Source organism: Wyeomyia smithii, chromosome 2 (genome assembly GCF_029784165.1).
Source record: "Wyeomyia smithii strain HCP4-BCI-WySm-NY-G18 chromosome 2, ASM2978416v1, whole genome shotgun sequence".
Taxonomy (NCBI): Eukaryota; Metazoa; Arthropoda; class Insecta; order Diptera; family Culicidae; genus Wyeomyia; species Wyeomyia smithii.
This window is the reverse complement of record NC_073695.1, coordinates 107,122,074-107,140,450: the sequence shown is the minus strand read 5'-3', so window position 1 is coordinate 107,140,450 and position 18,377 is coordinate 107,122,074. Positions and strand designations below refer to the sequence as shown.

General features: G+C 41.8%; 1 protein-coding gene across 3 annotated transcripts in view; it reads left to right on the top strand.

Annotated features, from left to right (window-relative positions):
• Positions 1 to 18,377, top strand: part of LOC129722064 (uncharacterized) — a 217,907-nt gene that overhangs the window by 104,389 nt on the left and 95,141 nt on the right. For 2 of the 3 annotated variants that reach the window (XM_055675287.1, XM_055675286.1), the window contains one exon: positions 9,776 to 9,937. In XM_055675287.1, the coding sequence (XP_055531262.1) occupies positions 9,793 to 9,937 (145 nt within the window). In that variant the 5' untranslated portion in view covers positions 9,776 to 9,792. Of the gene's footprint in view, positions 1 to 6,267; positions 6,288 to 9,775; positions 9,938 to 18,377 lie in introns of those variants that run through there. The other variant, XM_055675288.1, reaches the window with a different exon arrangement.

Sequence of the window (18,377 nt, the reverse complement as noted above, 5' to 3'; positions counted from 1 at the left end):
GCTGGGCTATCCTAAACAGGGTTAACACGTTCTTTCGTCGTGGGGTGTGTAATGACGATAGACAGCTCATCGTTTATTTGCAGCACCAATCACAGATAGTTTCATTATTACCCATTTTCTTCGGACATCTTGCGCACAATCCCTATTGCTGAGATTCAGAATTATTCATTCCTGAAACCGAATTCGTATTTTTTTTATCCAGCCGCAGCGCTTCTACATTGTACCTAATCCCGACTTTTTTTTCACTTATACCGTTTCGTTATCACATTCCACACAACATCATTTATTTGACAATCGTTATCACATGTACCTACTTCATACCCATCTTTACCACTAATCATTTCGTGGCCTGTGTACAATGTAAAGCTAGGTATGCGGTTGAGAAGAAAAGGGGGTCAAGAAATGCCGCCCTTTTTACCAAAAGCAATTTTTACAGCTGAGACTGCCTCACAGTAAGGTTATCAGTCGTCAGTGAGCACGGTTCCATTGGGTTGCCCCTTTTTTCACTTGCAAGCCAAAACATCTTGGGACTAAGAGATGACCGGATGAGCAAACAATCAACTGCCTGAATCTTTCTGCACCTGAATAATACCACTGATCATTATTCCGCAGCAAAACAAGTGACATTTCGCTTCACAACAGTATTCACGTCAAGAGAACTTTGTTGTCATTTTCGATTTATGAGATCTTTTCAGCTGCATACATTCATATGAGGAAATTTCACTGTCTGATTCAGTGCCTGAAGTTTACATGGGATTGAGATAGGAAAAAAAATTCTTTTCAACTGCATACTGTCACTATCCTCCAAGTAGGGTAGCTTCCCGACAAACTTCAGCAGCACGATACCTGGACTCTGACCACCGCCTGTTGCTCCGATTTACGGTTGTTCGCAACCGTGACTTCCGTCAAATGATGCACAAGCTCCAGTTTTCTGGAGCGCTTCCAGTCCTCGACCTTGCGTATACAGTGCGCGGCCGTCAGCTCCACCCCCTCGATCGACTCGCCGCAAACCTCCAGCGTTATGTCGTCTGCAAACCCGACGATCACAACCCCTACAGGGAACTTGAGTTTCAACACTCAGTCATACATGATATTCCAAAACACAAGTCCCAGGATAGAACCTTGCGGAACTCCTGTGGGAATTGGGACGCACTTCTGACCCTCCGCCGTGTTGTAAACAAGTACTCGGTTCTGGAAGTAGTTTTCCAGAATCTTGTACAGCGACACCGGTACATGGATGCTCCTGAGCGCGAGCGCCTCTCCTTCTTTTGCTCTGGAGTGCTACCTCTGCCGTCTTGGTGACGGAGGAGATAGCATCCAGCGTGGACCTGCCCCTCCGGAACCGAACTGGTTACTTGCCAGACCGTGTACACCCTCCGTGTACCTCACCAGTCTGTTGAGGATAATCTTCTCAAGCACCTTGCCCGCGGTTTCCAGCAGGCAGATCGACCTATATGCTGATGGGTCCTCTGGCGGATTCCCAGCCTTCGGCAGTAAGACCATGTGCATGACTGCCAGGTTAGGGATACCAACCGGTCCAGGTGCCTAACTCACCTTTAGGGAATTGGCGAGCACGGTGAGCTCCTCACCCTTGCATTCTCCTCAACACGGCTGTCGTCGCTCACAGATTGGATGTCCGGCATGCTGGCCGACCATCCCTGGTCTATGTCTGAGATACTGGAACGCCGGACGTGAGACTCGACCGCCGAAGGCCAAGGGCATGTCTCGTGGTGCGGAAAGAGTTCCTTGATGATACCCTCCAGCAACGCTGGTGATCGCTCTACAGGTGCCAGCGCGCCTTTAGTCTTTGCCATTACGATCCTGTAGGCGTCACCCCACGGATTCATGTTAGCACTCGCACATAGCCTATCGAAGCAGGCTCTCTTGCTAGCATCGAGCTTGCAGAAGCGAATGCTGCGCGGTGCTCTGTCCTCTCTTCATCGTTTCGCACACACTGCATCCACCGTCTTGCACGGAGGCACGCACTGCGAAGGTCGGCTATCGCGTCCGTCCACCAGTAAACCGGTGGCTTCCCATTTCTAGGTTGGCAAGTCCTAGGCATGGTGGCGTCACACGCACGCGATAGCATGGAAACTAGTTGGTCAGCAGTCGGGCGAAGGCATCTGCCCCCCTCGCGCTCTCTTTTCATTGCCTCATCGAATACTTCGGCATCGAAATGCGATGTCTTCCACCACGGACGGTCGGAGTGTTGGCTCCACCCGTCGCTTGCCGCCTCTCGTTGTTGTCTACACTATAGCAGACTGACTGGTGGTCGCTATTAGTGTAGTCATCGTCTACCCTCCAGTTCTTGACCAGTCTTGGGCTGGAGAACGTCACGTCACTGATCGACTCCGCACCATTTCTGCTGTATGTACTTTTGTTCCCAACGTTGGCCAGATCTAGGTTGAGCTTTGCCAAAGCCTTCAACAAGATCTGACCCCTCTGGTTCATGAAGCAACTTCCCCACGCAACAGCTCAAGCGTTGAAGTCGTCCGCCACCACCAACGGCGTTAGGCCCGTTAGCTCCATGGATAACAGGTTGACCATTTGGGTGAACCTTTCGGTAGACCAACGTGCGGAGCATAGCAACTGCAGTAGGAAGCGCCATTCACCTGTGGGTGGTGTGTAGGCGACCTGGAAAGACATTCCAGGCAAGGTTTTTCTAAGGCGCTTCTTCGTTGACAGGGATCGGTTGGTGACGGACGATACCGACTTCTGCCGAACCGAGGAGGGAATCCTCTCTTTTGCGTTTAGAGCAGTTGCCCGAGAGTTCGATAATCATTGACGATTGTACGTAGGCAACTTGTAACCGCTACAATGCTTAGTTTTTATGTAATTATTTATTTGATTGTTTGTTCTTTTAAGAAACGTCTCAAGCTCGTTATGTAGCACAAAGGTTGGAGTGCTTCCAGCTAACATGTCGTAAAGGTTCTCAATAAACATTCCCTCTATAATAATGGATTAAGGAAGGAATAAGGAATATTCTAGGTTTTAACGCATTTTCAAAAATCTTTTTCATCTGTACTATTTCCGGGAAAATCTGTACCAAAATCTGTACCACTGGCCCAAAGTTTTTATTTTTATATTTATACAACTTCAACAAAAATTGTTCAGAGAAAACTGGGACTGCGTTGACTCAGCTAATAATAATTGCAAACTACTAGCTCGATTGTCAATAAAACTTTTGCACACTTAAAAATGGGGCTCCGTGATGCATATTACCGAGCCATTGCGGTTCAATCTCCTGAAAATTCAGCCAAAAAACAATGAAACCCATAATTCAGCAACACTACTAAATTTCGGATATTTTGTACCAACATTTTAGTTTGGTTGAATCGAGATTTAGGAAATAATGTAAAAACTGCCGTTTTTTTTAACCGAGTGGTGCCATTCTCGGCAGCAAATTACCGAGATTTGGCAGTAAACTCTAAGTGCGTGGATTGCAAGATCGCATTCATTCTATCGTTGCAGAGTCGGCCAAAAAGTTTTGTCTAATCCTTTCTAACTAGCTAAAAAATCTGTACTTATCTGTACTTTTTCTTTAAATCTGTAATCTGTACAGTACAGAATCTGTACCGAAAAAACCGAGAATATCTGTACATTTCCAGATAAATCTGTACAGTTGGCAACAGTGGCTATAGGTGCTCAAATGCACAAATCCATTTGACAATCGTGCAATCGTGTGTGTAGTGGAAATAGTGCTTAGGTTATAAATGTTCTTAGTGTACCGTAAACTGGGGTGACTTTGATCACTTTTTTGGTTGTATCTCAAATATTTTCAGAATATACTGAAAACAATATTCTTTGATATTTTTAAAATAAGTACTGGCATGCATTGAAAAAGATTCAGTCACTACTTCAAAAGTTTAGCAACAATTTTGCTGTTTTTAAATATGCTCTAAAAATTTTACACCAATAATCATTCCGGGGTGACTTTGATCACTTCATTGTTTTGATGAATTTGGAGTAACACTTTGCTTCTTTCACTAAATTGAACAACCTTGAACGACTTAAACGAGTTTATGAATATGGAAAGCAATGTGGGGGCCATTCACATTCTACGTGAACAGTTTATAATGGCGAATGTCCAAGATTCATACAAAATTTTTAGAATATATATGAATGATTATTGACTGAGAGAGAAGGTGGTCTAAAATCGTCAAAAACTAGTCCACGAGGAATATGACTTATGAAATTGTCCAAATTTGCATGTTACTTCACGTCTTGGGTTTTTGTTAAGAAGAAATATGTAATACGCTGTGGAGAAAATTGGGACTCAACATTGCCTTCGAGGAAAAACTTGCAAAAATAACAATAAAATGTATTGTTATAATATTTGTTCATCTTAAGAACTAATCTGGGAACAAAATAAAACCACTTTACGTATTGCAACTTGTTGTTTTGAATCTGCTTGAACCGATTGTTTGTATGCAACAAAAATCGCCAAAAATACACTTTATTTTCAAATAATATTTTAGCATGAAAATCACTCTTTAAATAGCAGGAAATGCATGAATAGTAGCAATGCGAACATATATCCACACGATCAGTGAAGATTACGACAAATCCCAAGCACTACGAGCGCTTTTTTACCACATTTTCAGAAAAGAGGTATAGTGATCAAAGTCACCCCGGTGATCAAAGTCACCCCAGTTTACGGTACTGGTACCAGGGTGGAGGAATGTACTGGTACGCTACAGTATTCACACGACATTAGCAAGATTTTTGTAATTACCACTGTGGAATGAAACACTACGCGACAGTAGCCACTACCGAAGTTTCATACGATCTGCTTTATCTCTTGCTCTTTGTCACGAATTCAAAATGAACAACAATTCTCTCGCTCACTTCTCTTTATATTGTTATCATTGTACAGACAATCCCTGGCTCGTGTGTTATTGACTGTAGCTGTTTATGCTATTTATTGCATTTATTACGAATTGAATTGAATTCAATTTACTTAGTATCGATTTTTATTTGGGTCCGGACATTAATTGAATTTGTAAGATTCATGCTTTTATTGTCCTGCCTTTGCTTAAATATGCTAAATTTAGATGAGACATTCGCTACAGCGAACTATTTTCGAATGAAAAAGTTTAGAAGTTTGGATTCAAATCTTCTGGTGTACACGATTGGTGATATTTTTCGGCAGTTATTAGAAATTATTTATTTTCCATCTTATCACTGTACTAAACTGTCGCATGATTGCTAATTATTGTCATTCGCACAATGCGACAGCCGAGATATCGGAGCGGCCGGAGATCGGCACAAAAAAGAATCGTTACCCATCCGTGTTAGCTTCTAGTCACACGATTATCTCAAATAGAGAAGCGTACAGTTGAACGCTGCTATCGCAGTCTGCAAGAGAAGCAACAGTAGTTTTCGATACGGTGCCATGCAAAAATGTCAACTGTTCGACACACTGACTGGTACGTCACACACAACGTTTAAAAGGCATAAGTGTCACAATTGATTTGATCGAAAACGAAACTGCATCGCTCGAAGATAAACAAAATTACCAGTATCTGTCAAACTCAGATGCGTGACGACACTGTTCAATGGTTTATTAGCAGGAGGAGGAAATGTTAGAATCATGTACACATTTTACGAAAAACGATCTTTGAGCAATAAACTTCTCCATGGAATAAAAACTTAGTACAGTAACTCGTTCTTCCAGGAATTGATTCAATAGAATAGTCTCAGAATATGGGGAAAAATCTTCTGCAGAGAGGACTTATCTGCTTAGAAAAAAAAAATAAATAAAAATATTCAGGATCTCCAATTTTCCCACGTTGAGGTTAATCGATCTTTCCCTATTTTATATAATTTTCGAAAACATTCAATTGTAGGAAATTTTTACTCGGGTCCGCACTGCATCGCCGTTGTCTGTTTGTTTATGGTACCTTGATGGGCTATGTATATTTATATGCCCATCAGATCGGTTCGGTTTCGCTTCGCATCGCTATCGTATCGTATTAGATCGCATCAACATCGGGACCTGGCTGCGGGTTGAAGTGGTGGGCCGGCGCGGTGCGCTATATTTTCATTGCATATTTCGAGTGTGTAAAATGATTTTAATTGAATTGATTTACGATTGATGAAAGTGAGATTCAATGTTCACCGCCCGGTATTTTACGAGACCGTGAGTGATTTGCGTGTGATATTGCGGGTACCTACCAGTTTCACAGTGGTGTGTAACGTGAGTGAGCTTCGCACTGGCAGCGAATAGTCAGGCGAAGCGGAATTGCTCCCAAGTACTGTTGAATTTTACACTCGTGAGAGTAAAGGTAATAAAGTTTAGTTACACGCTAGGTGGTAATAATTCGGTTACTTGCGGTCTAAATTTATCGTTCGGTTTCCTGGGCGGGAAGATGAGCTCTGGTGATTTTATTTTATGGTTACTGCAGAGTGTTTTTTATTGCTTCAATATTAGATACGTTTCAATTAGCAGTTCATTCCTCAACAAACAATTTAGTTGATTTACAGCTCACTAAACTATTAATAAGCGGATTACCAAAGTACAATAAAATTGTTTGTTGGGTCTAAAGTTCAAAGCCCTAATCCCTGAGATTGTGTAAAATCTTCAACCGTATACCAACTCAACTTCCCTAACATCGAATACTTCATGAAGAAAATAGTCTTCATGTCGAATATTCGATTCGAAGTACACTAAGTCATTAAGCTTCAACACTTAGTGCTTGTTCTGTACAAAATAAATATCTCTATGATAACAGTAAAAAAAGCTCGAGTGGACTAAGTTCTTCATCACAACTTTACACTTTGACCAAAAACTCCTTCCAACCACGAGTTTAGAATTAATTCACGACAAGCAGCAACCGCAGACGGGTAGAGATAATTTTTCGAATTACCCAATTTCCCCCTTACAAAGTTGTTGATTACCACGCTTGAGCCCGGGGTTGGAGAGCAAAAAGGGGTATTATTTTCAGCAATTTCACGCCTAATAGCTAGGAGCGGTTTTGAATTTGATTAGTGGTTGCATGGCGGCGATGGTGCGGTGGGGAGGACAAGCCCCGAAAAGTGAGGGCTGATTGAGATTAAATTGTTTTTCGGTCAAAGCTGCTGTATTTTGCTGATCATTCATGCATAGAAAAATTGCAATGATAAGACAATTAGGATGAATTAGGATTCCTCTGTAAAAGACAATTTAGCTCACTATAAAAAGCTCGCTTTAAACGACAGAATAATTTTCCATATCTGTGATCTTCTTTTTTCTAATTAAATCAAACTAAACGTAGATTAAAAACAAACGACGCAACAGGTCTTTGTTTGTCATTTTCGTAAACGAAAGCCGCCGCATCTGCCCGTGCTTCAAAAGAATCTTCCTAATTCGCTGCTTGCAGGTGGGCATCGCATTAATTAAAATGTGCCAACCTTATCCACGCCAGCAAACGCGTTCTTGGACACTGGGTAATTGAGAATTAAAACTAGCTGAAATTGAAGGCACCAACGATTTGGGTAGTCTTGTTCAGTGTATGAACACAGGCAAAAGTAATTACTGTTTAAAAGTAACTTCATAGAAACAACTATCTAAATGTAGCTGCAAATCACACCGTATCCACTACGAATGATTACTTTCAACGTAAAAAAAATCATAAAAAGAGTGCTGACGGAGCACGGCTGTCCGCTGAAGAACAGCTGAACGGTGCGGCGCCGGTTAATGAGCTGCTATATTCAGCAGTAGGTAGCAGAATAGAGTACAAGGATCGTAAAAAAACCCGCGCTGACAAGGGTCGGAAAAGCAGGAAAACTCAGGAGCCACTCAGGGAAGCCGGAATGAGCGGCATGTTTAATGCAAGTCATCGTGATAATTTCATCAAAGATTTCCATTCTAATTGAGTTCAGTAGTTGCTACAGCAGCAGCTGAAACGGCAATGGCGTGTGAAAGCTAGACCAAAGTGCAACTGGAGTTCCGAGCAGTAGCTCCACGGTAGTACACGGAAGATTAAATATTCTAAAATGAAATGGGTAAATTGAATGACTGTAACAGACAGGACTTTTGTTTGACTGATATCGAATCAATCCTATGACTTACTCGATGGAAATGATTTTAACCTTTTAGCTTTGATTATACAATTTTATTATCAAATACCTATGTTGGATTTGCAACACTCGTAAAGTTAAAAGTTCTTCCAGTAATAAGCGAAGTCTAGTAATCTACGATATTTGTTATTGATGTTCAATACTTCTTAATAGGATGGATGGAAATTGACTCTATAATTTTGTACGTAATCCAAAAGAGGCAAGAATATTGACAAAGGATTATACTTTAATAAACTCTCAAAATATACTTTCTTTTACAATAAAATAGTCATTCAAATGCTAAGTAATGATGTTCTTAATATTCACTTACGAATTTGAACACCGTTTTGGAATAAGTTGTTGAGATTGTGTACGACATATCAAATCGTACAATAATTAACATCATATAATAATTTGGTGGATGCATAGCTAATTTTCAAACAGATTGCTGCAAGATCAAAGGAAATTCGCAGAAAGCTGACTGAGTTATAAGCATTTGAAATTGGACAATTCTCGTGATGCTCACGATTTTTCCGGTACCCATATCCCAGAATATTGCCGTAAGACAAAATGCCACGTCAAAAGAACATAGTTGTTATATTCTGTTAGTTTTGTTTAACTATTAGTTGTAGACAATTCAGGCACTTCAATCACACTCGATTAATATGAGATAGGAATTTAAATCGAAAAAGGTAATTCGTATTGAGTATTTAAAAGGTTTAGAAGAATTCAGATTTAGAAAATATTAACAAAAGTTGTCAATTTTTTAAAAGAAATATAAAACAATTTTTATTTTTCCACAATTAACAAATTGTATTAAAAATAATATCATATATGACTTTGTACTACCGTCCAGCGACCATCAACAAACAAGCCGTCCAGTGCAACAGTTAGCCAATTCCGTACAAGCTAATTCCACCGTATTAAAGTTTACACTAGCTTTTACCGTTGTTAAACTTTCTCTACATGTCTGGCAACCTGTATAGATAAATAGACTGGCACACCGAACGGAACCGTCTCAGTTCCGGAAGCTGCAAGGGAAAGTATTCCAGTAAGACAACTTGGCTGGATTGAAATGAATGTGCATGAGTATGAATATTCTCACCAGACAGCTTCAGCCAGCAGCCGCCGTCCACAGAGCGTCACTCTGGTTGGCCCTCGTAGGATAAGACCCAGTTCAGAAAATTGAAATATTAAAACTATTAAAAGCTACTTTCGCTCCCATCTGAGAACTGCATTCCGGTGCTTCTATCGGTGAGTCGGTATGTTTGACCGAGACCGGCTATGGTGGTGGTGCCTCAGAAAACGACGCCAAGGATCTATGAATATAAATTATTTCTTACTTTAATTCCTCCAATTCTGACCCGGTTGCTTCGGCAGAAGATCACAGTCCACTGGCTGCTTCGGGGTGAGCTTTACTGTGAACGTTTTCTGTTGGAGCTTATTCTCTGGTTGGTATTCCATTGCCTACGGCCATGTAGGGTTGTAACTGTTTCGAGAAATGTGAATATGAAAACCACTTTTAGAAGGGTTGATGCAAACTGGCAAACTTCCAGCAGTACGAAGCGACGATATCATTGCACTGAAACAGATGTTTGCTTACCTTACTTTTTTCAACACGTTTCTCCCCATTCACCGACTGGAATCAATAAATGGAAAAGTTTCCATTTAAATTGGCTGTCTGTGGTTTGTGAAAAAATTAATGCCACCCTCTTTTCGCAATCTTATTTTTCAGATTACGCCGCCACCAGAATGAAGATGTCAAAACTATCCAATCAAACCAACTCGCAAGATCCGCAGGCCGTCAACTCGCGAGTGTTTGTCGGCAATCTGAACACATTTCAGTGCTCGAAAACGGATGTCGAGCGAATGTTTCAGCGCTATGGAAGGCTGGCAGGTGAGTTTCTGCCTTTTATCAACCCTGGGGCGAAGGATTGCGTTCGAAGCGAAGGGATGAAGTTGCTAGTAATTCGTTCGAACTGATCGACGTTTTGATTTGAAAAGTTGCTCCTACTAGAATAGATCCACGAGGCAGTGATTCCAGATGTGCTAAGTTTTACCAGGATAATTTACAGTGTTTTTATTTTACCGTTTTCAGCATGATTTTCTTTGGAATAGTTCTTGTAATCTCACATACTAGGTGCGCAAATAAGTTAGCATATACTCATACAGCAGAATTTAATAAATTTAATAAATGCAGTCACTTGGAAATGGCTTCCAAATACCGAGGCAAGCTGTTCCTGTATTCGGCATGGATCCTCCTCGCACAATTCGTCCAACTCAGTTGTCCAACTCTGTTGTCCAGTTGCCCAACTTTGTTGAATTAAATGAGCAAAGTAAAATTTTCCGTAGATCACTATGCTCTTTCACAAAATCAGACACATTAATACAACTGAAAGTTTATGATGTCACAATGAAATAACTAAAATGTTGAAGCGATTTGTTTACCACGTGTCTTTCTTTAGTTCATCACTTTTTAAATATGTCAAAAACGACCAGAAGGAGAAGGATTAGCTATAACGAAAATATTCCGTGCTGTTCTTCACTTGGCAAATTTTGAGTCCAATAGAAAGTAAGTCGACAAATATTTTTTTCTGGGTGATAGAAATAAACGTTAGTTTTCAGATAAAACATTCCCAGTAACGATTTAAAATTCATCATACGCGTTTAGTAATTTTCATTACTAAAACTGCTTGTTGAGAGTCTAGAGCTATAATTGGAACAACAACTACGCAGTTCTCAGACTATTTAATATTATTTTTTCTCCGTCATAAAGCGCTATAACCTCTATTGAAAGCATACAGTTTGTGCAGCGGAGTAAGCGAAAAATAAGCTAACTGTAAATATGATGAAAAATAAGCAAACTGTAAAATATGCCTTGAAAATGTATACCGCATACAGACTGGTCCTGAACCCACAATCTCTTTATCCTCTTTAGAAGGGATTTTAAGTTTTGGTAACATATTAGCACTCTTTTCACGGGTGAGTCATAAGTAGCGGAACTAAATGAGAACATATTTGATTTTTTTCTATATATTCAATTCTTTATTGCTTTTTACAAGTCCATCCGACATACGTTTGAGGTGCGAAACAATTAGACCATTAGGCCACAATTAGTGGCCCTTCATCTTATATAAGATTTCCGGAACTCTCGCCGCCATGGTATGGCCCACATTTCGGCAAATTTTCGAAAATGTGGATTAGGTTACATGTATGCTCTTACTTACATTTACTTTTATGGCGACAGATCGTTGAGATCCTGTGCCGAATCCAGAATACGCCTCTAAACCCTGCCAAACTACCACGCTCTCTGCCAGCCACCATGTACTTCGTTTTGGCAGTGTTTATGGTGAGTCCAATTCTCGCAGCCTTCCTTTTGAGAGCCGTAAAGACCTCCTCAGCAGCTCTACGGCTAACACCAATTATATCAATGTCGTCCGCAAAGCATGTGAAACTTTGTGATGATGGTGCCGCTCCTCTGCACACCTGCCCTTCGTATTACACCTTCCAAAGCAATGTTGAATAGTAAGTTCGAGAGCCCCGAGACCTTGCTTAACACCATCTATTGTCACAAACGCGAAAATTCACCCGCTGTTCTGACGCATGATGTGAAACCGTCGCGCGTCGCACGTTACAGTTTGATTAGTTTGGTTGGAACATCATGTTTAAACCGCTTTAAAGTAAATAAATAGATGAAGTGTCTGCAAGTTGTGTGCTTGAAACTTGTCGAGGATCCGTTGTAGACCTTCTAGTTAGAAAACCGCGTTGGTATTATCTAACAAAGGCTTCCTGCAACGACCTCAACGATGGAACAGGATATGGGAGAAAAATTTATAACTGGAATTGAGGCGGGTTATACCTCGCTAATTGCCACAGTCGAATCTATGTCCCTTCTTGTAGATAGGGCATATGAGTCCTTCCAACCAGTCCGTAGGTAGTTGTTCCTCAGACCATACCCTTAGGATAATCTGGTGAATTGCACTACACAGCCGCCTGCTCCCGACTTTGAAAAGTTGGGCTAGTGAGCCGTCTTTCCCAGTGTCTTTGGGGTTCTTTGCAAGCATTCTTCACTTCGTCCAATGTTGTTGGGTCCACAGCTTGTCCGTCCTCCCCAATTTCTATCCTGTTCCCCTCGAAAACTCTCCTACCTTCCTCACCGTTCAACACCACTTCAAAATGTGGCTTCCAACGCCTGGTTTGCAGCGGTTTATCGGTAATCAGGTTCCCCTCCCTATCATAGCACATGGCGAGTACTGGCACTGTCCAGCTTCTGATTCCGTTAATCGTTCTAGAGAAGCTCCTCTTGAAGCAATTCTCCACCTTTGCGAGGACGCGATCATAGTGCTCACCTTTCTTACGGCAGTGAAGCCTCTTTTCGGCGGCTTTTGCCTCTAGGTATTTCTGCCGCAACAGACGCGTCACACGATTACCTGCTACTGATGTGTTGGCGCAGGTCCGGTTCTTCCCTTCTGTCACCTATATACACTCAGCATCGTTCTCGTTGTCATGCCTATCACTTCTCGCGCTGTTTCGATGACCGCATCATCAACTTTCCGAGTATCGTTTGCTCGTTCAGGCCCACTCCAGCTGGTTCACCGATCCGTCTATCAACTTTTCGAGCCGCTGATAACCTCTGGAGGTCTAGACTTATCTTTCTCACCGATCTCGATTTAAATACGTTGGACAGCCGGACGCGAATTTTGCCTAACACGAGATAGTGATCTGAGTCGATGTTTGGTCTTCGAAAGGACCGCACATCTATGACGTCTGAAAAGTGCCGGCCGTCGATCAGCATGTGATCGATCTTGGAGCAAGTACCAAGTACTACAGTCAAAGTCAAAGTACTACAGATGCCATTCCCTACCAATAACGGGACGAAAGAACTCCTCTCGCCCAGCTGGTGCGTTCATATCTCCGATGACGATCCTTATGTCGTGTTGTGGGCACTCTCCATATATTTTCTCAAGCAGCTCGTAGAACTCCTCCTTTACGTCATCAGTTTTATCGTTTGTCGGCGCGTACACGTTGATAGGCTGCCCTCAATCCTTAATACGCATAGCCGGTCATTAATAGGCCTCCCCCTAATGACACGCTTCATTTGGTTTCCAGGTAGCACGAAACCGATGTCCCGCTCCGCTCTGTCGCCGCCGCTGTAGTATATGTGGTACTTGAAAGGAGTGCCCGCCGTCGGATCAACCGCCCGGAATTCACGTGTTTTAGGCCAACGCACCTCTTGTAAGGCTGCAACCGCCACTTTTGCCTTTCGTGTATGCCCTTTACTAGCTCTTAAACAGTTAGTTATGAACGGTTGGATCCAAAACCTGTGTAATCCATTGGAACTATAGAAATCTGCTTAGCTACAGTTCATGATATAGGAGAAACATTTGATAAACTGTTTGGGAATAACACTGGTCGACAAAAGGAAAAAAAAAACAATTTGCACTGAAGCTCAAACTGGAGAAAAATTAAAGTGAATAGCTTTATGAAAATTTCTGTGAACTTTGCCCCTAGCAAAAAAGTGTACATTAAGAGAGCACAGAGTAATTGTTCAGCGGGTTCGTCGCTTTGAAGTTCACTAACGGAAAAACTCACATAAGTCCCTGAAGAGTTACCTTTGCTAGGGGCACCAAAATTCACAGGAATGGTTAAAAAGCTATAATCTTTTAATTTATCAAGAAATAAAGCAGTCGAAGCAGTCACATCGAACAGGTAATTAACAAAGCCACTTAGTTTAAAATTGAAAACTCATCAACTTAAACAAGATTGATAAACTAAGAAGATTAACTTGAGCTTCGATTTTTGGAGCTCCAAGAAGTATTCGCTCGTAGACTTGAAGTGTAATTTTTAATTACTTTCACTTCATCAGACGGTTCAATTGGGGATAGACAAAGACTGGGCAAAAACAAAAGTGAACTATGAAATTCCTCTCCTAATGAGCTTACACGCACATCGGTTAAACATGAAATAATCTAAGGTTGCTGAAGAGAAGCGATTTCCTCTGGCATCCTCACGACCGGACCGGTCCACCGCAGCCTACTGATTTTCGCCAGGTTTGCAATGAGGTTTTCTCCAAGCAATGCGTGCAGCTCGTGGTTCATGCGCTCTCACCATTTTGCGTCGTCCGCCTGTACTCCGTCGTAAATAGTCCGCAGCAGTTTTTGTTCTAAAACTCCAAAGAGGTTTAAGCCCTTATCAAGATTTTGTACAGTGTGATTTCCGTGCGTCTTCGCACTCGATTCGATCGATGCGAAAAGTGGGCACGATTTCCAGACTGGATGCGCCTCTGAATCTCTTTGCTGGTGTTATCATCGGTGGTCACCAGTGACCCCAAATACGCAACTCTACAAAGTCTACAAAGAATTGACTAGGGAGGCTGATGCTGTTCTCATTTCCTCCTCACTTGCATGTATTTCGTTTTCGACGCATTTATCCGGAGTCCAATTCGTCTGGCTTCGGCTGTGGATCACACCGCCACCGATGTTGAAGAACAAACTGGAAAGTTCATCACCTTATTCTAACTCTCTGCGCGATTCAAGAAGCTCAAGAGTATTACCGCAACATGCACGTAGCCCATCACTTGCGCCATGGTAGCCATGATCAATTGCGTCAATCTGTTCGGGAATCCGTTGTAGTGCATGATCTGCCATGGTTGTTTTTGATCGACTGTATCACAGGTCACCGTGAGGTCAATCAAAATCTTAAAATCTGATGTGTGGGCACGTTGCATTCGCAGCATTTTTGTAAGATCTGTCGAATCAAAGCGACCTGATGCGGGATGGCGTGGGCTTCGGTAGTTGCGGAACTACGGTTCGCTCGTTTTAAAGATGGGGCATACGACTCTCTCCATCCACTCGTCTGGCAGCTTTTCCTTTTCCCAAATCCCGGAAACGACCCAGTGAAGCGCGCTAGCCAACGCCTGTCTACCATGCTTAAAAAGCTCGCTCAGCAGTCCGTCTTTGCCGGTGGCTTGATTGTTCTTCAGTATCCCGATCCCAAACCGATATTCATAAACATCGGGGTCTGGTACTTGGTCATTTGCTGTTGGTAGTCTAAGGTCAATTCCTGTTCCGCTTCTGCTTGCTGTATCGCCGTACAGTTGTCCATCAAAGCACTCCGTCAACCTGTCGCTGATATTCGTGAGATGAACTTAGCGGTATTTTGACCAATTGATAATTCGGTTCAATTATGGCAAATTTGGTCACGGATTGCTTTCAAACACGTTCATTTTCTGTCTAGGCCAACGTTTCGAAGATATATTTCATCGGCATCAGGGTAAAAACAATTACAACAGGTTTTCGTCAAGTAGTGGGGGATAAATGTTGTCAAAGTTTTATACTGAACTACAATACTGTTGTAGTTCGGTATATAATTTTGACAATATTTATTCCCTACCAGGGTGTGGGTAGCTATCGCAAACACACAGCAACAGAAAAAGTATTCTGAGAAGACAGGAAAAAAGTGGAAGAGGTTGTTTATAAGAAACGACCGCAAGGTTAACGTAGAATTACGACAGCCTGTATCATACGAAAGCGCGTCGTTTCCTGTGGGGAATATCAACAACGAAAAATGACGCGCGTCTAAGCATAACCCGAACTGTTTCGCCGTGCTGCTTCCATTTACATACTTCCACATCGGCCTCAGGGAAGTACCGGCTGCATGTGCATCTACCGCTGAGGCTGTCACTATACTGCTATTGGTACCAAAAGCTATCAACTCTTCAAATAAGTGTTTTATTTATTCTCAATCTTCTCAACCTTCTCAATCTTTGTAATATTACCGACAATAATATTCTTCTGAACAAAATGATACAACTTTCCCATTAGGCCTCTACCATAATATCCGTAGCCATGCCACAGTTGTGGCCGCTATACGCTGCCATTGGTATCCGCTGTACCTGCATCTGCTGGCCGAGCTGCTATCGATGCTAAGATCCGCTGAAACTGCTACGCTTATCCGCAGCCACGCCACAGTTGTGGCCGCTATCCGCTATCGATGGTACCCACTGCACTGCTCCCGCTGCTGCTAAGGGAGGACTGCTGTTGTCGCTGTTCAGAACTATTATGAGCGGCTTCGACTAAAACAGGCTCTTATATAGGGATGAAAATAGGAATGAATTATTTTTCGTACGTGGTGGAATGATATAACTTGAAAAATATGTGTGACTTCATTCTGGCTCAGAGCGATCATTTGATAAGCTCCACCTCTTTTTTCAGTTTCTAAAGTTTTTCTTCAGTTTCGTAACACGGATGTACAAAAATGATTTCTTGTGGACATTCTGTCGAACTGGACCGATAGCACTCTCATTGAAGCATCAAAATAACATGTTTTGTGTCGTGTTGCGCAGCTTGGTTGAAGGAAATGTTCCCGTCCCCGTGTCGTATGAAAGCAGATTATTGCGTGTTTGACATTGCCGATGGTAGACATGAGTATGAAGGTCAAAATTCTGCTGATGTATCAAAATATAACCGTTTTAATTTAAGACGCAAGAGCGTAAGTGCTGCATTTCTGTTATCTGCTGCCATTCAGCACGAGAACAAGTATAAATTATAACCGGTCCTTCTCAGGGCCACCAACACGTTCTTGAGGCAATGTTGAATTTTTCCTCGCTTGCAAATGCTGAAATTCGCGGTATTCCGTCTGTTACACACGATGAAAAATTTTAACTACTTCAATCACAAAGCTGAAGAGCACCAAAAGGTGCTATTATTTTTCACAACAGTAACAACACCGGCAAGTTTGTTCAATTATCATCATTACGGATAACCATTCGCCGATGATTCTAGATCTCCTGTTTTCTCTAGTAGAATTGCCTGCCATTTCCAATAATTCTGCAGCTACCGAAAACTCCATAACAGCCGCCAGATGCTTAAATATCAACGCGCGATGCGCGATCAGCCAGAAATTGAAACCCGGCTTTTCGTTCTTCTTCACGATCAGCAACCAACGTCCGTGTGGTATCGGCACAATCATGGAATGAATTATACATAAAACACAAAGCGCGCATTCTTAGTCAACTAGGTATATTCTGTCGACCTTGTTAGGGAAAGAAACATTGTGCGACCAATCAGAGGTCGACATTTCCGTTTCGACAAGGCTTGACAATTTTCAATAGAACAATCGTTCGAACAATCAGATTACAACTTTCTGCATTTGGACGGGTGCTTGGTTGATTTTTCAATCGATTACTGCAAAAATAACGAAAATCGGTTGAAAACTGACTGAGCTTAAAACGGTTGAAAATGGACAATTTTTGTGACGCTCTCGATGTTTTTGGTTTTTGAAATTGGATCCCTGTAATGAAATTGGTCCCCTGTATATGTTGTCCTAAGACGTAATTCTACGTCAAAAGGCTGTACTTCTGGAATGCCTGGCCAGATGTCTCTTAATGTGACTAAATGCTCAGTAATCTTGTTTGACTGTTATCGCACTCTTCACCATCACAACTATTCGTTATTCGGTACCGAGTACCGAGCACAAGATGACAGTAGAAGAACTCTGAGTGGTTCTGAATTCAAAATTGAGCTTCATTCTTAGATTCTCTATGAAATTCCACGAAATTGAGTTGCCTAAAGGCATTCTTCAGCGCTCGAGTACGTCCAATACTCAAGTATGCTGCGGTAATATGGTCTCCTTATTATCAAAACGCCAAACTATAGGTAATAGGATTATGGTGCCAGGAGGGTGATATAAACACTCGGCGCCACATCACTCGCTCTCTTACTTGCTGGCACATCCAACCTACGAGGACCAATTCATGAATTGAAGGAACCGGTCATCATGGTCTTTTTACTAAAAATTTTATTATTATCAATATTTTATTGCAAATGTCTTAAGGTTAATGACACTCAAATGATGGTATATAATTTTAGCAGTAACTTAAATCAACTTTTTGAAGGCATCCATTTTCCGGAGAGTTTTAAACTCAATGTCAATATGTCTTTCAAAAAGCTATTCGTAATTCTCGAGCAACAATCATTAATCTATGAAAAAGTACAATCAATATTATACGAGTCACTCTTTGACAGCAAACAAATTGAATGAATAATTCATCGTTACACTCACATTCTCGGAGATGATTCAATTATTTGACAGTTCTTCGACCCGAAGAAAAAATACCTTTCAGAAGCAAGCACAAATTACAAATGGTCGTTAGCCGAATCACTTTGGCTGTGAGATTAAACTCATTTGGCTTTCCTTCAGCTGTCAATTTTCACGCTGATCTGCAACCACTGACAGGCTCGAAACCAATGCACTGATTTTCCACTCACTCCAACCGGCTCTGCCCAAATGAACAACAGCAAAAGTTGCCAACAAAACACTTGTTAATTTATAGCTTT